General features: G+C 42.1%; 1 protein-coding gene across 1 annotated transcript in view; it reads left to right on the forward strand.

Annotated features, from left to right (window-relative positions):
• Window positions 1–17,364, forward strand: part of PXN (paxillin) — a 40,194-nt gene extending 22,830 nt beyond the window's left edge. Inside the window, exons 2-11 of the mRNA XM_018572043.1 lie at window positions 45–262; window positions 2,970–3,046; window positions 3,129–3,268; window positions 3,628–3,817; window positions 3,892–4,027; window positions 14,302–14,472; window positions 14,572–14,745; window positions 14,849–14,930; window positions 15,066–15,214; window positions 16,651–17,364. Of these exons, the coding sequence (XP_018427545.1) occupies window positions 45–262; window positions 2,970–3,046; window positions 3,129–3,268; window positions 3,628–3,817; window positions 3,892–4,027; window positions 14,302–14,472; window positions 14,572–14,745; window positions 14,849–14,930; window positions 15,066–15,214; window positions 16,651–16,917 (1,604 nt within the window). The 3' untranslated portion in view covers window positions 16,918–17,364. The remainder of the gene's footprint in view (window positions 1–44; window positions 263–2,969; window positions 3,047–3,128; window positions 3,269–3,627; window positions 3,818–3,891; window positions 4,028–14,301; window positions 14,473–14,571; window positions 14,746–14,848; window positions 14,931–15,065; window positions 15,215–16,650) is intronic.
• The last annotated feature ends 935 nt before the right edge of the window (window positions 17,365–18,299 follow it).

Below are 18,299 nucleotides of genomic sequence, written 5' to 3' on the forward strand. Positions count from 1 at the left end.
TACAATTTTATGACTGTATATTTCTCTGAATTTTTATATTGCAGATGCATTGCTTGCTGACCTGGAATCTACTACATCTCATATTGCCAAGCGGCCTGTCTTCTTATCCGAGGAGACCCCATATTCCTTTCCCAGTGGGTGCCATACCTACCAAGAAATTTCTGTGACAGCTGCACCCGCGAACGAGTCCCTCAATGGAACAGTCCATGCAGACCCTCTGGATTCCTGGTCAAGCAGCTCCAATAAATATTCACATCAGCAGGTAAATATTAAGTAGATGGCTTTGAGGCTCAGTTGATGATTTTTGTTATTCGTATAATAGAGGGTATCAAAACTAATGCTTTGTAAATGCATGAATATTGAAAATATAGAAAGAAATGTTGGAGTGCAGCATAATTATTTATGTTGGAGTGCAGCAATACAAAAATTCTACAGAACATGTACAAAAGAATGGGTATTTTTATAATTTGCAACTACATATGTACCTGGCAGCCCCTGTGTTTTGATCTTTACATATTTGTTCTGCTACTCGGCCAACTCATTAAATACAATGCACCGACTGTATGGCTGATGGGGTGTACATACCCTTTAAAACTACACTAACCATAAACTTCCTCCTACAATTGCCCACTAACTGAAGAGCATTTGTTACAATGCTGTTGGCATTGCTCCATGCTATATTCATTGGTGTTGTGATCCAGCACCATCTAGTCTTGCTTGAAGGGCGAGACATTGAACTGTCCAGGATGCGCACAGCCCCAATATCCCCACACACGCACACCTTCTGAGGGTCTCCTGTAATTGGCTAAATAAAACATACTTAAAGCTCTAGCCAATGGTCATCTAATTTTCACTGAAGACAAGAGTCAGGCTGAACAATGAATGAATGAGCCATGATGGCAAGCGAGCATTTGCTCAGGAGTGTGCTACTCCCACCTACTGATAGACGGGGAGCATTGGAAACACCACATAGAGCAGCAGTTCTCAACCTGTGGGTCGGGACCCCCTCGGGGGTCGAATGACAATTTGCCAGGGGTCGCCGGGAGTCAGTGGCATAACAACGGGGGCCGCCGGGTAGCGATAAGCGGGCTGGCCGGGAGGAGCACAATATTGAAACGGGCAGACCCGGCGGTAATCATGTAGTTGAGTGGACTGGGCTCCGGGCTTTTGCTGTAATGATCTCAGCTCCGCCCCCTGTGCTGACTTCGGTGCCGCTCATCCCACATTTGTGTCTCCAGCTGTCCCCCGCCATGTGCCTTCTCTGGAGTCTCACACTACCTCCTCAGGGCCACTCTCTGCCCTGTGGGAGGAGCCGTTCTCTCCTCTCTGTCATTGCCTCCTGGTCCCGAGCTGCAGGTACTAGTCTGTGTGTGTGTCACTGTATGTGTGTGTGTCACTGTATGTGTGTGTGTCACTGTATGTGTGTGTGTCACTGTATGTGTGTGTGTCACTGTATGTGTGTGTGTCACTGTATGTGTGTGTGTCACTGTATGTGTGTGTGTCACTGTATGTCAGTGTGTCACTGTATGTCAGTGTGTCACTGTATGTCAGTGTGTCACTGTTTGTCAGTGTGTCACTGTTTGTCAGTGTGTCACTGTGTCATTGAATGTGTGTGTGTCTGTCATAGTGTTTGTGTGTGGTGTGGGGGTCTATCCCTGTGAGCTTGTAAGCTTCATCAAGTCCTAGTGCCCAATTCATATGTTTCTGTGTCCTGTGCATTGTGTGACGTGTTGTATATCGCGGATAGATATACTGTATATTGTATATAATAATCCAGGTCAATAAAAGAGAGAGAACTTTCCTGTGGAAGGTTTCTACACTGTGGGTGGCTGTGTGATTTCTGCTGTGCTAGGTGAGAGTCCTTCTCAGCCCTCTCCTAGCGCAGCAGTGTCAGTTCCCACCACGCTGCCAGATGTCGCTGCAGCAGCCCCGTCATCCCTAAATTTTACCGTTGGGGGGTCACCACAACTTGGCAAATGTTACCAAGGGGTCCCGGCCCTAGAAAGGTTGAGAACCACGGACATAGAGGAATAGAGTGGAGCGGTGTTTGAACTGTGGGAAACACAACTTTAAAGGCTAATTCCACTTTCCCAGGCAAATTTGGGAAAATGGAATACTCCCACCAATCTGCTCCCTCTGCCAACCTGCCCCCTCACCCCTGGTGCTTTTACCTTGGAGCTAACGTTCCTTTCCCCTCTGCGGCTGCTGGTGTCCTATCTGTGCTTGATACACAGCAGTGCAGCCCTGCACTTGGTATTTTAAATTCCACTCTCAAATAGCGGCAATCGCAGAAAAAAAGGTACATGTTTTTTTTTTTTGTGATTACACGATGCGCGGCTGTTTTAGTGTTCGGAAGCACGGGTGAAATCCCGCGCAATCCGCCCGGCTTGACTGGGGTGCAATTGGAAAATAATGGCACCCACCGCGCGATCGGTTCACACCTTGGCAACTCCTGATCACGCGGTGAGGTGTCGCCTAGGTGTCAACCTAGCTTGAGAGTTAATAGTAACTCTCAAGCAATAAAACCCCTCCCACTCCCACAGGCCCATTCACCTGCTGGCTACCTTCTGCAGCCGACAGGTGAATTTAAGTAGCCAAGAGCAATAGCCAGATAGCTTTTGGCTATTTGAAATTGCTATAGCAGGCTGGCTTTTTCTATCCATTGTTTACATTCTGCTGTTGACCGCACAATCTAGCCACCGGTCAGCAGCAAGATGTAATTAAAGAATTTTATTAGCAATGACATTTAGTTGCTAACGAAATTTTTTAGTGTGCATAGCAATCGGCATTTTTTATGTCGCCGGAAAAATAAAATTGAGTACACATATTCTCTCTCCCCCTTCTTTTTTTCGGTTGCTTGAATGCCGGGTAATGGGGAGTTTACTGTATTAAGCTCAGTCTAAGCACATTTTGAACATTGGTAGATAAATGTTGCCCTTCTGACAATCTTTTATAATTTTGCCCCCTAGAATTCCCTTCACGATTCTTCAGCTCTGAAAGACAATGTTATATCACCTTCCGCTGGAGAAGAGGAGCATGTGTACAGGTAGGCATATTGTGCAGCTGTGTAATGATCTTCCCTGTCGGTGAGCGCTTGTTTGATTTGATCTGCTTTGTTCTTGGGGCAGTTTTCCCAATAAGCAGCGATCTGCAGAGCCATCTCCCACTATTATAAGCACGTCTCTGGGCAGCAATTTGTCAGAGTTGGACCGTCTACTCCTGGAATTGAATGCTGTGCAGCAAGGGCCGCCAAGTAGCATATCCTCAGGTGAGACACGTGTATATTGCTGCTGTGTACTACTTTCTGTTTCTGATTGTTTAACATATCTATACTTTGAAAATAGTTTCTATTCCATATTAAAGTTTTATTAATGAAAATAGTTTTGTTTTTTATAGTACAATATTTGAATTCCATGCTGTGGATAGCATAGTCACCTGTTTTATAGCCAATTATGAGAACTACAGTTCTGGATTTGAGATTGACCAAAAATGATAAATCTGGTTAGGCTGAGTCACTGCACGTTGGCATCTGTGGTAGTACTTGTGCTGGAATCTCTGTTTTTCATCCTGTCCTCAAAATCGGCTTTTGCATCAGTCTGTAATTTTCGGTGATGTTTATACCTACAGATGACCTGAGTAGAAACATCTTACAGCCCGTGACTCCCCCTCTCACCAGCGTGCCAGGCAACTCTGCTATAATGATTGGACAAGCCTCAAAGGAAAAGCCTAAGCGAAATGGAGCACGGGGAATAGAGGATGTCCGTCCAAGTGTGGAAAGCCTTCTAGATGAACTAGAGAGCTCTGTTCCCAGTCCAGTGTAAGTACCTCTGCTTTAGGAATAGTTTGTCTGTTTGTATTTGTCCTCTGTTCATCCTTCTATTTTCCATACAGCCCGTCAATCACTGTGCCTCAAGTAGAGATAGGCAACCCTCAGAGAGTCAGCACCAACCAGCAGCAAACTCGAATCTCTGCCTCTTCTGCCACACGTGAACTGGATGAACTCATGGCCTCACTTTCTGATTTTAAGGTATGATATGATCTTTTAAAAACTTTCGGTGGAGCTATTACAATACTCGCCTCCTTTTCCTTTTTTTAAAGGGACATTAAACCCTCAGATTTTTAACATAAACCAATACTGTAATGTGCGCCTTACTGTAATCCATGGTAGTTTCCCTTCTCTTTGCTGCTCTCATGTCTTCTCATGCTGGGCAGAACTTCCCTTTTCAGCTCAGGGCCTCTTCCTGTAGTGCTGGCTCAGATTACAAGCCTATACAAACCTATACACAGACACCGCGTATCCATTCCTGAGACAAGGCAGTCTGCTGCAAAACAGAAGTTCTGCAGAGCATGAGAAGAGAGAGAGATTTAAAAAGGAAGAGCAGCAAAGAGAAGGGAAACCACCATGGATTACAGTAAGGCACACATTACAGTATTGTATTATGTTAAAAAAATCTGAGGGTTTAATGTCACTTTAAGTAAATTTACCATTTGATAATTGTGATTCTTCCCATCATATGAAGGAAATTAAAATCATATCCTATAACTATATCGGACTGCAACATAAAATTGAAAAAAGTGAATGTTTTCATGTTTTGTGAAAAGGTGAACTTACTCTTTCCCTGCCAGATCCATTTTTGCATTTTTTTTTTTTGCACACTTCTTAAAATGCACATTTTAGGCCTGGAGATTACTATAGCAGCCATGAGTCTCCTTACTGGTCCCCTTTGCCAATGACCATATGGCATACATTGGCGACAGCGAAAGGTGTTGGTAAAGTAAATCTAAAGCCTCTAATTTTTATTCTCTCAGGTCAGTGATAAATGTGAGCATAAATCAGCATTTTCAATGCATGGCATATTAAGTAGTTGTCAAGGCAAACACAGCTGGGAAGCTGGATTTTTTTTTTCTCTCCATCTTGCTAGACAGTGATGGAGGGGTTGGAGGGACTGGGAAGGACTTTTACATTATTTACCTACACTTCTATAGCTAGGCGTGGCTATTCATTGTCCGAATCTAAGCCGTTACAGAAACAACCCTTTCCAATTTCACTGCCGATGCGCTTGTCAACCTATCAAAGGAAGTGCCCATCCAAAGGTTCCACCTGCAGAATCCATAGGGATTTACAAAATGGTCCAGGGGCCCAGTATTACTGGTATGAGCAGAATGCATCACATATGTGAATTTATAGTTTGGTCAGGACCAGCTGCCATTAAAGTTTAGCATTCATCACATTGACATCAGTGGGAAGCATTATTGCATTCGTATTTGAGAATAAATCTGCTTTTTTTTTTCTCAACTTTTTAAAAACTGTTCCCTCATATTAACGCCTCCTGGCTAAGAATTTGTATTCTTATGTACCCTGTTTTGTAGACTTACAATGAGGGAAGATGCAATAAGCAGATATTCTTGCCTCCATGTACTTTTAAAATTACAAACTAAGATACATATGGAGAGAGATCTCAATCATTCAGTAACAAGATAATTTACATTAAAGGAGATCTATGAGGTGAGTGCTTTTCACTTACCTCCTAGTTCTAGCCGACCTGTGACAATGAGACTGTCACAGGTCAGATCAGTAGATCGGGAAGTGAGCGGACACATACCGGCGTTCGCTCACTTCTCGATCCTGTCACAGCTCTCTGCCGTGACAGGGGAGTGGCTGGACTCCCCGCTCCGATCCTCCAGCGCTGACTACCGGAACGGATGGAGGAGGGTACAGCTGGCTCTGCCTCTAGATAGGCAGAGCCAGCTGTCACTCACGCAGCTGGGCGGATCCAGACATAATTGTCGGGATCCGCTGCAGTGTCTCAGTATACCGCGAGCTGCAGCTCGCGGTATACTGAGCTTAGGGTGACGGGAGGACGCTAGTTTGTGTCCTCCCGTTACCCTAAGGAGAACTATGGGGAAAAGCCCTAACCCCATAGTTCTCCTTTTAAGGTAATGTTGAGATGTAGCTAAAAATTATAGCACCACTACCCTTTTACATTTTCTATATTGATGAAAATGAAGAAAAAAAATCCCAGAATGTGGTGTCTTCTGAGCATGAAAAATGTTTCTTTTGGAAGCACCTTGCCAACTCTTCTATCTGCCTGTTATATTCTCTAAAGCTACCCGTACACCTATAGACGTTCTGCAAATTTTCTGTGGTCAGATGGAAAAAGTGCAACAGATTCCTCCATCTACGCTAATCTGTGTGGATGGAGGAATCTCCCGCTGGGCCATGCTTCAGTAACTTGCTAGTCAGCCCGCTGGCTCTCAAAATACCTGAACAACCTGATTGGATGCCGGCATTGTTCAGAAATTTCGAGAGACAGCGGGGCTGACTAGCAAGATACTGAAGCTTGGCCCAGTGGAAGATTCCTCAATCACACAGTTTAGCGTAGATGGAGGAATCAGTTGCACTTTTTCCATCTGACCATAGAAAATCTTCAGATAATCTATAGGTGTATGGATAGCTTTATACACGGGTTGCTGTAGAGCTTCCAGCACAATGTAAAGATGTGTATTGTGCTGGATGCCTGCCCACATGTTATATGTGTATTGACTGCAGCTTTTACTTTTCTTTTCTGCCAGGTTTTCTGTGCTATATCCTGAACAATGAAAGTTTTGTTCACACTGTCATAAATTCTGCTACCCCATTCTTTTTCTCTTCACCTCTTTTTGTTTCTGCTGGGTTTCCTTCACAGGGATAAAACTTCATAGTCCGGATGTGAGTCTAAAGCAGATGATTTGAAATGATTCTCAGTCGACCATAGCAACGATTCCTGGGACTGAATGTACTTAACTTTCTGCTTGGGTCAATAGAGCCATTTATATAGGTCCAGCAAAAAGAGCAAAGGACAAGGGCTAGAGAGCAGTATTTCTGGTAGTTTTGAAGGTTTATGTGCAATGGATTTCTTATCTGTTATTCCTCTAATGAAGTGTTTTAAAGTCTGATTCTTAGAGTGTCTAATTTTGCCTGCTGTCATGTTTACATATTGTTTTACTGCTTGTGATATCCCTTTTTAGCTGTTTTTTTTCTTCTTTCAGCAAAGATAGTGTCGGTGAATTTGGCTGTGGTAGAAAAGGTTTTAAAAAAGGAAAGCTTTTTATTAAAGGGGTACTCCCTTCAAGACCTAAATCATCACTTTGCAACATTCAGCCATTTTTCTTTCCCTGCACGGTCTTCGTTATTGCACTGTTAATAGCTCTGCATATAAAGCAGATATCATGCTGCCTTTTACCAGCACGTTCTGATTAAATTTTTTCTTGTCCGTTGAGGGAGACAGGAAGTCATTAACCTTCAGGGTTATACTGCCACGTGCAAGAGGATTGGACACTGACAAACAAACTGTAGGCCAGCCCTGTATTACCCCTCCTGCTACCAGAATGCCTTCCTTTATAGTGTCCTAAGAGGATGGATGTATTTTCTTCTCCACATCACTGCTAGAGTTTGGCATTTAAGCTGCAGCTATCCGATGCAGTAATTTTCAGCCTGGCTTTTGGAGTGCTGTTTCTGGACCAGAGCCGCTGGCACTTGCCTGGTCTCTAAAGGCTCACTTTGTTAGGTCTTTGAGCATCATAAAAATTCCCTGTTTCCTGCTGGTTCCCTCTGCAGAAGGGGTTTTATGTTAACATTATGCACTGGGTGGAGTGTTGCATGCGCTCCTTGCTCTTTCCTGCCATACTGTGTCGAGGTTGCTTGGTGATCATCTCCAGCCACCCAACCCTCATCTACTACAGCTGAACAGGTTTTGGAAGTACCTGATGCCTTGTCGCACACCCTGAGCTTTACATTGCCTCACCGCTACCTGGCTGCAACATGTCTGATTCTAGACCGTAAGGTAACAGTCCCACTGTACTGGGTGTCCCCAGCTCTCTCTACCAATGGTTGTAGGGCTGCTTGCCCACTGATGGTGAAGTCTGCAACCTGGAATCCTATTCCTCTTTGTTCCTAGAATCGTCTGAGTCCTCTTTAGCTCTCTCGGTTGCGAGTGGTTACTCTGCACTTTCCATGGAGGTCTTAACTACAATCATGCAAGACCTTATGGCCAATATCATGCAGTTATTTGCTTATCTTGATTGCAGAAGACACAAGCGCACTTCAGGTCTTCCACTTCAGATTCTCAATCTGATTTACCTGCAGAGATTGTCTGACTCTGAATCAAACTAGTCTTTGGCTGATAAGCTTGAACCCCTGAGGAGTTGCAGACTACAGCTATCACTACCATATTAAGAGATTGTTTCTGCTCTTGATGGTGAGCGCTACTGCAACTATAGGATCGGCCTGCTGTTTCCAGTCTTGAAACCTTTAACGCTGCTAAGACCACAAAGACTTTTTGCAATTATACCTGCTTTTCCAAATCTTTCTCTAAGGGGTTTGTAATTAACTTGACTAACTGTTTGCTCCCCCCAAGCTCCTATTAGCCTTGTTGTCCCCCATTTGGGTAGATTTTTGTAGAAAAATGGTCTACACCCACTGCGAATCTGTCCCACCTTGACAAAGCAACCAATACCGTTGGATCCTGCACATGGCTTTTAAGACCCAATTGATAAGTGGTGGCTGGTGGGACTTCTCCATCTTGTGACTTTATTTTGCTAAACTATAGCTTACTGGTCAATTCCTTAAAAGGATCCCCATCACTGCTGAGGTTGATCCTTGCTTATAGAACGCATGGCACAAATGGCTGTATCTTTACAGTTGTGATGGTCTGCTGGAAGTTTCCAGTCTCATATCTCGCATGGGTCTTATGTCATTAGACATGTGTAGGTCACTGGACTGCGGAACCTACATGTAAGAAGCAAACATGACCTTTTGAGGGACAACATCTCTACAGACCAACGTCTGATGCCCTTATCAAGGGTAAAATAATTGTATTGGGGTCCATTAGGGCACACGGGTTCCACCCCTCTTTGTTTATGATCCTGTTCTTGGTACTGCTTGCTACAAAACTGAGGCATGCTGGTAGTGTTGGGAGTTATCTTGGGCTGGCCTACAGTTTGTTTGTTTTTGGGTTTGTCAGTGTCCAGTACTCCTGTAGGCAGCAGTATAATCCCGAAGTTGGGTGACTTCCTCTATCCTTCTATTGACACCAAGAAACAGATTTTGTTGTGAATATTAAACTCCTCCTATTATTTTTCTCTTGTTCTTGGATCAGTTTATTCTCTATTCCTACTAACATGACTGGGTTGCAAATTTTGGTGTATTTCTAACCTGGAAACCTTACTTTTTTCTGTGGCTCCATGACTAGAATGTGCAACAGAGCTGCATTAGGCCCTCCAGTGTAGTCTTTTCAGGGTCTGTCATAGGAGACTGCAGTTGTGTGTGGGAGGGGTGGGTTTTTAAGACCAGCACACACATACTAGGTCCAATTTAGACAATGGCCAATTAACCTACGACTGTTTTTGGCGTGTGGGACAAGGCCCGCGTACCCAGCTTGGAGCAGCATAGTTCCCAAATCAGTCCTGGTTTTAGACACATTTAAAAGTTTTTAGTGCTTTTAGTTCCTAGATCCTATACGGTTTAGCAATGGTGAATTTGTACGGGAATAACTTTTCCACAGATCCTACATTTTTGCATGTGCTTCTGTGTCCTGAATGTAAACAGAACAACTTGGATCTCAAACAGGCATTTGGGGTTTTAGTAAGCTGAAATCTGCTTGTATTTCTACATTATATTTTGTGCTATCTCTAAGATGAGTTTGGAGAGCTGTCACATTAACACCCAAATGATTTCATAACTATTTTTCCTTAGCAAATATTTGACCAGCAAAAAGATTTTTCAGATACCCTGCACAACAAATGTGTAATACAGTAAGAAGTTTGATGACCCTCAGATAAGCAAAAAAAAAACAGTCTTACTACCTGCTGTTTAACACCATCCATTGCAAACCAGTGTTTGGCTTGTAGGATTACTGGTTGGTGGTGGTATGTGTTTTGTCCCACATGTTCAGGTTGCAACAGGGCTGCAAGCAGACGGCAAGTTAGTAGTGCAGACCAGTTTACACTTGGCAAAATATGTCAGTCTATTGTACTTACAAACCAGCATATTGTATAGCATGATCCCTACATCACAACCCAGGTTTGGTGCTTCACCTTCCTTTAGGGGTTAATTGACCCCCAGCATTTCCTATCATTGATAAGTCAAATACCTCCTTTAATTCCCCTCTATTTTAGCCCTTTTTTTTCCCCCGAACAGTAGTTTTTTTTTTCGGTACATCTTGCCAGTCATTTTAATGTGACTGTACATGCACTTTCTTTTCTATACATATTTTTAAATATAACTGTACCAATCCTTATGAGCCCATTCACACCTTTCCTAGCACGTTAATGCTAAAAAAAAATAGGGCATTACCTGGATTTATTCTATAAATAGCAATATCTTAAAATAGCATAAAGGCTACTACTAATTTCTTGTATAACAATTAAGGTATGTCCCTGAATATAAAGCTTTGGGATCCTGTCAGGGATTTCCTACAGCAAAGCACCCTCCTCTAATCTTTTGCTGTAGCTGTTGTAAAAAGGACACAATATTTGCCTGGAAATTAACTTGCAAAGGCCTTATTTTTCAAATCAATTCAGTTTCTTTCTTTTGAGAAAGTTCTAATAATGTAATCTCCCCTCCAGCCACTTCATTTTCTCTATTGAACATGCCCTGCAAAAAGTTTCTTAAGCTGGCCACACACACAGGTTTTCTGCAGATTTTCTATGGTCCGATGGAAAAAGTGCAACAGATTCCTCCATCTACGCTAAACTGTGTGGATGGAGGAATCTCCCGCTGGGCCAATCTTCAGTATCTTGCTAGTCGGCCCCGCTGGCTTTCAAAATACCTGAACAATGCCGGCATCCAATCAGATTGTTCAAGTGTATTACCAGCTTTACTGTGAGAATTATGTTCCCTCACACACCTGTAGCTCAATTCACACTGCCTATACTCTGTGAAATATGGTGTGTTTCTAGTTGTGTGAATAAAACCTTCTAATCTCTGTACACCTGAGCAATTTCTACTAGGCAGATGGTAACATAGTTTTTAATACATTGTTACACTGCCATTTTCTTTTCCTATAACTGCTTTTGTTTGGCTTTTTTTCCCCCTTTCTACTTCTAATGCAGACATGTCATGCTGTTTCTGAGCCCATTTCTGAGCTGTGTTGTAGTCCTCCACCAACTCCATTGCACACAAAACCAGAGTGTGGGTCTGAAGCTTTAACACCTAGCAGTCCCAGTGTGCTATTGCACATTGATGAGGAGGAAGGCTCAGTTGCATCATCTTCTACCAGGAAAGTAACTACCCTGCAAAACCATGGTTTAGAGATGGATAATGCCAGCAAGGAGCCAGTGATCAGCCCTCTCAGTGCTTACAGTCTGCGAACAGACATTTACCTGCCAAGCTTTTTCAAAAAGCCTCAAATCAAGGAGTTTGATGTTCTTTATGAAGAAAGTGCAAAATCAATAGATGCTGCTCAGTCTAATGGATTTACTGATCCCATTCTTGGAGCAGACAGGTATAAAGTTATAAGATCACAAGAACAAGTAAATGTTCATAGAGAAAATTCATCACCGCTACAATGTCCACAAAATTTAACCCCAGAAAAAAAAGAAGACTTTTGGGAGAGTGCAGGTACTGAACTAGGGAATGACTACTTTCTTACACAGTCGCCTGATGAGCTTGATGGTAGCGTTGTTTCCAATGGAGTTGTTCAACAGCATACAACATTTGGGTTTCAGTCAGATTCAGGACCCATGGACCCTTCTTGGATTCAGGAATCTTCTCAAGTTACATTACCAGAGACTTCAGCACGGGAACGAATCTCAGCCTCACGTCAGGCAAGCATGGAGTGTTCTCTGCATGGCATATTGTGCATGTCTGGAGTGTCTTTTCTATAGGTGCATGTGGACTCAGCTCAGTTAGTATTTGAGCAAGCTGATGACTTCTAACACGTCTTGAAGTGTTTGTAGTTTTGCATAACAACAATGTCTAATTAGGACATTTTGTACCGCTCATTGAGTGTAGTGTGAGCCTGGAGACTAAACTTGGGCAATTTATTAGGCACAATGTGTGCTGCTGTCCAGTAACATTGTATTTGATGTTCAGATAAAGTCTGTGATCAAAAGGACAAAAGAGTCGCCTAATGTGCATCCAATGTCTCGGGACCTTTCTCCCCGGAGGAAATTTGGACCGGCTATATATAACAAGAGTCCTTCACAAGACCGACTGATTGAAGAGCTGCACGGACGGTTTGGCATAGACAAGCAGGAGACTTACAAGAGCCCAGAAGATAATTGGCTGACAGAGGGAGTAATTATCACATCGCAGCCTGCTAAAAATGTGCGAACATCAGAGCAAAGAATTGAGAAGGTACATCGAATGTAGGTGTCTGTCTAAAGAACGCTTTGCATGGACTCATTGAAGATTTGGAACCATTTAAAAGTCACTAAATTGTCACTTTTTTAAATGTTTGCCTGCCAGCAATTTTTTTTTTTGTCTGTCCCCTTTTTTTAAAGTAAATGAACAACAATTTTCATTATTATGTGTAAGGCACCTTTTAATCAGCATGAATAATTGTTATAAGCACATAGAAGTGCAACCGTTCCTCTTTTAACCTTTGTGGTTAACTGTTTTGAAATTTCTCATGACAAACCAAGTGTACCGACAAACAACTTCCCTATATGTTTGGAATATGCCCATATAGAGGACAATAATTCATCTCGACCAGACTGTGACATTATCTGATACTCCACTGGGCACTGACTCAGAAGGCTGCATTTCCTACAGTATGTTTTGGAATGGATTGATTGCTTGTGGTAGGACAGTTGCATTTGCCAGACATATGCATATAGTACCTAATGCAAATGTTCATGGGCAGTGCTTGCGGCATTAGCACCCTCATTTAAATTGCACACATTATGTTCCCTATATATGCCTTTCTTGTCTTAAATTATCCCATTGTTTTCTGTTTAGATAATCATACCCCCGGATTCTCCACAGCTCATGAGAAAGACATTATCTGTCACTACTTCTCCATCTGGCACACTGCAGACTACCAGACTTGTGTCTAAATCTACATCACCAGCTCATCCTCCTCCGCCTACTCCAGTTACTTCTTCCTCTGCTAATTTTACTTCATTACCCTCTTTTCTTCCTCCTCCTGCACCTCCTTTACCCCCCACTCTCCCTCCCTTGCATCCTACTGCCTTGAGTACACTACCTCCTCAACCACCCTCTGCCTTGAATACGCTACCTCCTCAACCACCCTCTGCCTTGCGTACGCTACCTCCTCAACCACCACCGTCTTGGAAAAGATATAGTGATGATTATCAGGATTTATCTAGAGTAGTACCGTTGCAGGAAGTACACCAAATTTGCTATCGGGAAGAGCCTCCTGCCCCATGGATCTTCACCTCGGCTCCCTCAAGGACCCTGCCTGGTCCTAAGTCCTGCATTTCTGTTGCCTGCCAGACGGATGATCATCCCCTCTTTCCACCTATTCAGGCATGAATTTGTTAAACGCTGTCTGTGAATTTATAGGTTTACACAAGTCGCAAAATGTGTTTGAATGTTAACAGTAGGTGATTGTGGTGTGTACAGAACGTTGTATGTTGATTGTGGTCATCTGGTGGTTGGAAGGATTTACAGACATTTGTAAGATGTCCTGATGAATGTGGGTCATGCTTGGGAAATTTTGGTCCATGTTTTTTTAGTGTTGTTTGTAGAAGTTAGATAATTTTGGCTTTTACAATAAGACCAGTTTGAACCTTCTTTCAGATGATCCCTCCTTTTGCTTCCACGGATGTGGCAGCTTTTCCTTCACATCCTCCTCTGAACCATTCTCTTCCAAACAAGGCACGTTATTTTACTTTGTATGTGTGTGGTCTTTGACTTTTTAGAGTATTGGCATAGTACCGTTTTACAAACCAGTTTGGAAAATACATTTGTTGCAAACTTGTTAGCATGTCAGCCTTAAGGGTTTTAGCAGGTCAAGAGTGCATGTGTTTAATCAGTGTGTCAATTTGCATGCTGGGCAGCATCTTGTGCACTGGCTTAGTAGTCATTTTTTTTTCTTGTATTGGTCTTTAGTCATCGGTTCCTTTCCTTACGCCTCCCCAAATGTGGATTTCACAGGAAGATGAAGATTTCATACATGGTTATGACTATCGTAATCCTTCCTCTAGTTTCCTTGCAGCTGCTAATGAGTCATCTTTGGTATATATTTGTGTGATGCACTTGAAATGTTAACCTGTCCATCCAATTTAAATTGGAGGTGCATAAGAGGAACTGAGGAATTCTGTAACTGAGAATTGTTTTTATTTTTTGTCTTGCAGTTCATGGCTCAAGGAAAGTCTGTGAATAGCTCTCCTCCTTCCAGTGCCCCAAAGCCAGGCAGTCAGCTGGACAACATGCTGGGTAGCCTGCAGTCTGATCTTAACAAGCTGGGAGTGGCCACCGTGGCTAAGGGTGTTTGTGGAGCTTGCAAGAAGCCAATTGCTGGTCAGGTGAGTAAAGTTTATTGATGCTTGGGAGGAAAAAATCCTCCCTGGACCTTCAGCCAATGCTTATTTATTTATCTTTTTTTTTTTTTTTTTTTTTTTCAGGTTGTCACAGCTATGGGAAGGACCTGGCATCCTGAACACTTCGTATGCACACACTGCCAAGAGGAAATTGGATCACGCAACTTCTTTGAGCGAGATGGTCAGCCTTACTGTGAAAAAGACTATCACAATCTATTCTCCCCTCGCTGTTTTTACTGTAATGGGCCTATACTGGATGTAAGTACTTTTTGTTTGCAGCAGGACATAGTGTTTTTTTTGGTTGTTTTTTTTTAACCTATTTTTGATATTTAGCTTGTGTGTTTTCATCTTTACTCAACAGAAAGTTGTGACCGCTTTAGACAGAACTTGGCATCCTGAACATTTCTTCTGTGCACAGTGTGGAGCATTTTTTGGCCCAGAAGGTAATATACCATAATTCAGGAGTGTTTTGCACAAAAAAAAAAAAGCAATGTCAAAACTCTGTTGCAATGCATTTTGTGGGTGTATCCTTTAAAATGGTACTTGTTATTGCATTCTAACGCCTCTCCATTTTACAGGTTTCCATGAGAGGGATGGTAAGGCCTATTGTCGTAAGGATTACTTTGACATGTTTGCCCCCAAGTGTGGTGGATGCACCCATGCCATCTTGGAGAATTATATATCTGCTCTGAACACGCTGTGGCACCCAGAGTGCTTTGTTTGCAGGGTAAGAATCTCTTTGTTGCTCCCTTGCCTCTTTTTCCCCTTAATACGCACAATATTTTTCCTGTAATGTGCAGTATTCTCAACATGAATAAACTGCCATTTGACTGTGATTTAGATCTAAACCACATCAAGGTAGCTTGCAATTAACCTCTAGACAATTACACCATTTGTAGTACATCGCTTTCAGGAAGCTGCAAATCAGACATTTTAAAAAACAGACATGCATTTACTGTTGAGACTAGGTAGGTAGCGTCACCATCTGCTGGCTGATAGCACACAATCGACTAGAGAGATTAAAAATTATTTTAGGGTGGCATTTTCCTATCTGTGATAAACAATGCTAGCAGCCTCTGGCCACCTTTTTAATTCTCCAGTGTTGCTCCTAAAAATGCAAGTCTGCCTCTTCAGTACATTGGGTTACTGACCTGAAACAATTGTCACGCAAATGAAGTCTGAGCATCTGATCTGCATGCTCATTCTGGCTTAGTGATTTGGTTTTAAAGCCATTTGATAAGCATGATAGCCAAGCAGTGAGTATTTTTTATGGGGAGCTTGCATGTTTCACTTGGCACAGGTTTACTTTAAATGTATGTATAACTTACTCCTTATCTACCTCTGTACCATTGATTTGCATGCTGACCCAGAATCCATATATGCAATTTTTTTCTGGATGAATGTCAGTGTTACCTATGCTGACAATATTGGGTATTTTGTAATGTAGTGATACTGAATATATGTTTCTGCTTTGGGCAGTGCAAATCTGTTCAAGTGCCTTTAATAAAATGAAGTTTGTTATTGCATATGATTTGGATATAACAATAAACAAAATGCATATATAATATAAAGCTCAAGTTATCCAGCACCCACAGGGATCTGTAGGTGCCAGATAACTGTAGTTTCTGGTTGCTTGAGACTTAATAGTACCCTCAAGCAACTGCCCCACGGTTTGAGAAAGTTCTCTCTCTCAGGTCTGCTCCTGTGCTCGGTGGGCACAGGAGCCAGCATGCTATTGGCTGTTTCAAATTGCAATAGCCATTGGCAGACTGGCTATTGAAATCTGCCCACTGGGCACATGAGCGGACCTGAGAAAGTTCTCTCTCCAGTCCGCTCCTTTGCTCAGTGCGCGGGAACAATAGCCAGCCTGGTATTGGCTATTGCAATTTGAAATGGCCAATAGCTGTCCGACTATTGCTCCTCATTGTTTACATTCTGCTGCCGACTGCAAAATCTAGCTGACCGGCAGCAAAATCTAAACAAAGAATTTAGTTGGCAACTAAATCGAGTTTTCTTCCTTTTTTTTTTTTTTTTTTGCTGGTTGCTTGAATGCCTGATAATGGGGAGTTTACTGTATATATGTGGGTAGATATTATATATTATGTTTATGGTTTCCTTTTCTGCCACTATCTAGTTAAATAGATTATGTTGTTTTTTCCCCAGGAATGCTTTACTCCATTTGTTAATGGGAGCTTCTTTGAACACGACGGGCAGCCATACTGTGAGGTTCATTATCATGAGCGCCGTGGATCGCTGTGTTCTGGCTGCCAAAAGCCCATCACTGGCCGTTGTATCACCGCTATGGGGAAGAAGTTCCATCCAGAGCACTTTGTCTGTGCCTTCTGCCTTAAGCAGCTTAACAAAGGAACCTTCAAGGAGCAGAATGACAAGCCATACTGCCAGAACTGCTTCGTCAAGCTCTTCTGTTAGAGTTCTGCACTGTGTTTAAACATTTCACTTATGAGGTTATGAGCAGCTCATACGGGCAGCTCAGGTGGTTAATAGCTGGATACCGAAGGGAATGGAGCATTGAAGGTAGAGAGTGGGATTACATACGCCTTTCGCTTCCACTTCATTTTCTTATAAGGTGCTGATTTTCTGGGTGTCAGGCATTTCATCTTTCCTTGCTTCAAGGAGCACCCCCTCTTGTTTCACAAAGGTCTGCTCCTGATGAGTATTCATGAATCCCCATTTCCCTGGGTTTGCATAATATCATTGACCACATGGCATGTTTACTTTGTGCTGTGGGTGATGCAGCACTTAAGAGAGACAATCTTCTATGCAGCAGACGAAGGGTTGCTTGTGTGCGAGTGAGTGCGTGTGAATGGTTTGTGAAGGAATAGAAAGGAATCTGCTGTAGGTTCCCTTGAGATGAAAATGATTGTGGAATGGAACTATCCCATTCTTGTTACTCGGATTCTGGCAGCTTTGATATGATCGATTTAAGCTGCACTAGAAAAGGCCTGGTCTGGGAATTGCAGCAATAACTTTTTTCTACTGACAGTTACTGGTAACTTGTCACCTTATTGGGGGAGTAGCTCCTCTCCCTTTTTTTTTTCTATTAAACTCGTATGACACACTTTTCTCATTTAAAATTAAGATCTCCTTTTGTTGAATAAATCAATTTAAACGACAAAATAAAATCAGCTTTTTTTGAATAAAGTATGCATATATATTATGCCTATATCAGAAAATATTCATTAGGATTGTTTTTTTATTATTTTTGCTTTAACTAAACCTGGCTATTAACATTCAGTATTTTTAGAGTGAATTTACTGTATTAACTTTGAATACTTGTTAATTTGCGAATTTAAACGCAGTGTTAAAAAACAATCGAGAATCTTTAATCAAGTATGAATAGCAAATGCCAAATTTAAACAAAATATTAATGATGCCAACTTTTTGTTTTTCTTTTTTTGGTCTGATTAAAAGAACATACCACGTTTTTGTGATGGATGGCCCTGGTTAATTCTTGAGGGCAATTTGCAATATTACATGTATAGCTAAGTTTTGTCCACCTGTTTGAAACTAGAAGTTTCAGTATTGCCTGAACATTTCAAAATAAATATATATTTACAAGTATGCACTGTGAATATTAAAATTTATGTGATTATTTGAAATGCCAAAGATAATCCGGGATTGATGACTGGCCAACATGCCTTTTTTACCTGATAAAATTTTAGGATGTGCTTGGGAAAATGCCCTATTCATTTGTTTAGTTGCTGTGTAATGATCTTTTGTCCGTGGACTTAAATACTGACACATACCTGGCTTAAAGTGATACTAAACTCAGGCGTTAAATCGTAAAAATA

The sequence above is a fragment of the Nanorana parkeri genome, unplaced genomic scaffold (assembly GCF_000935625.1).
Source record: "Nanorana parkeri isolate BGI_ZX_2015 unplaced genomic scaffold, ASM93562v1 scaffold1911, whole genome shotgun sequence".
Taxonomy (NCBI): Eukaryota; Metazoa; Chordata; class Amphibia; order Anura; family Dicroglossidae; genus Nanorana; species Nanorana parkeri.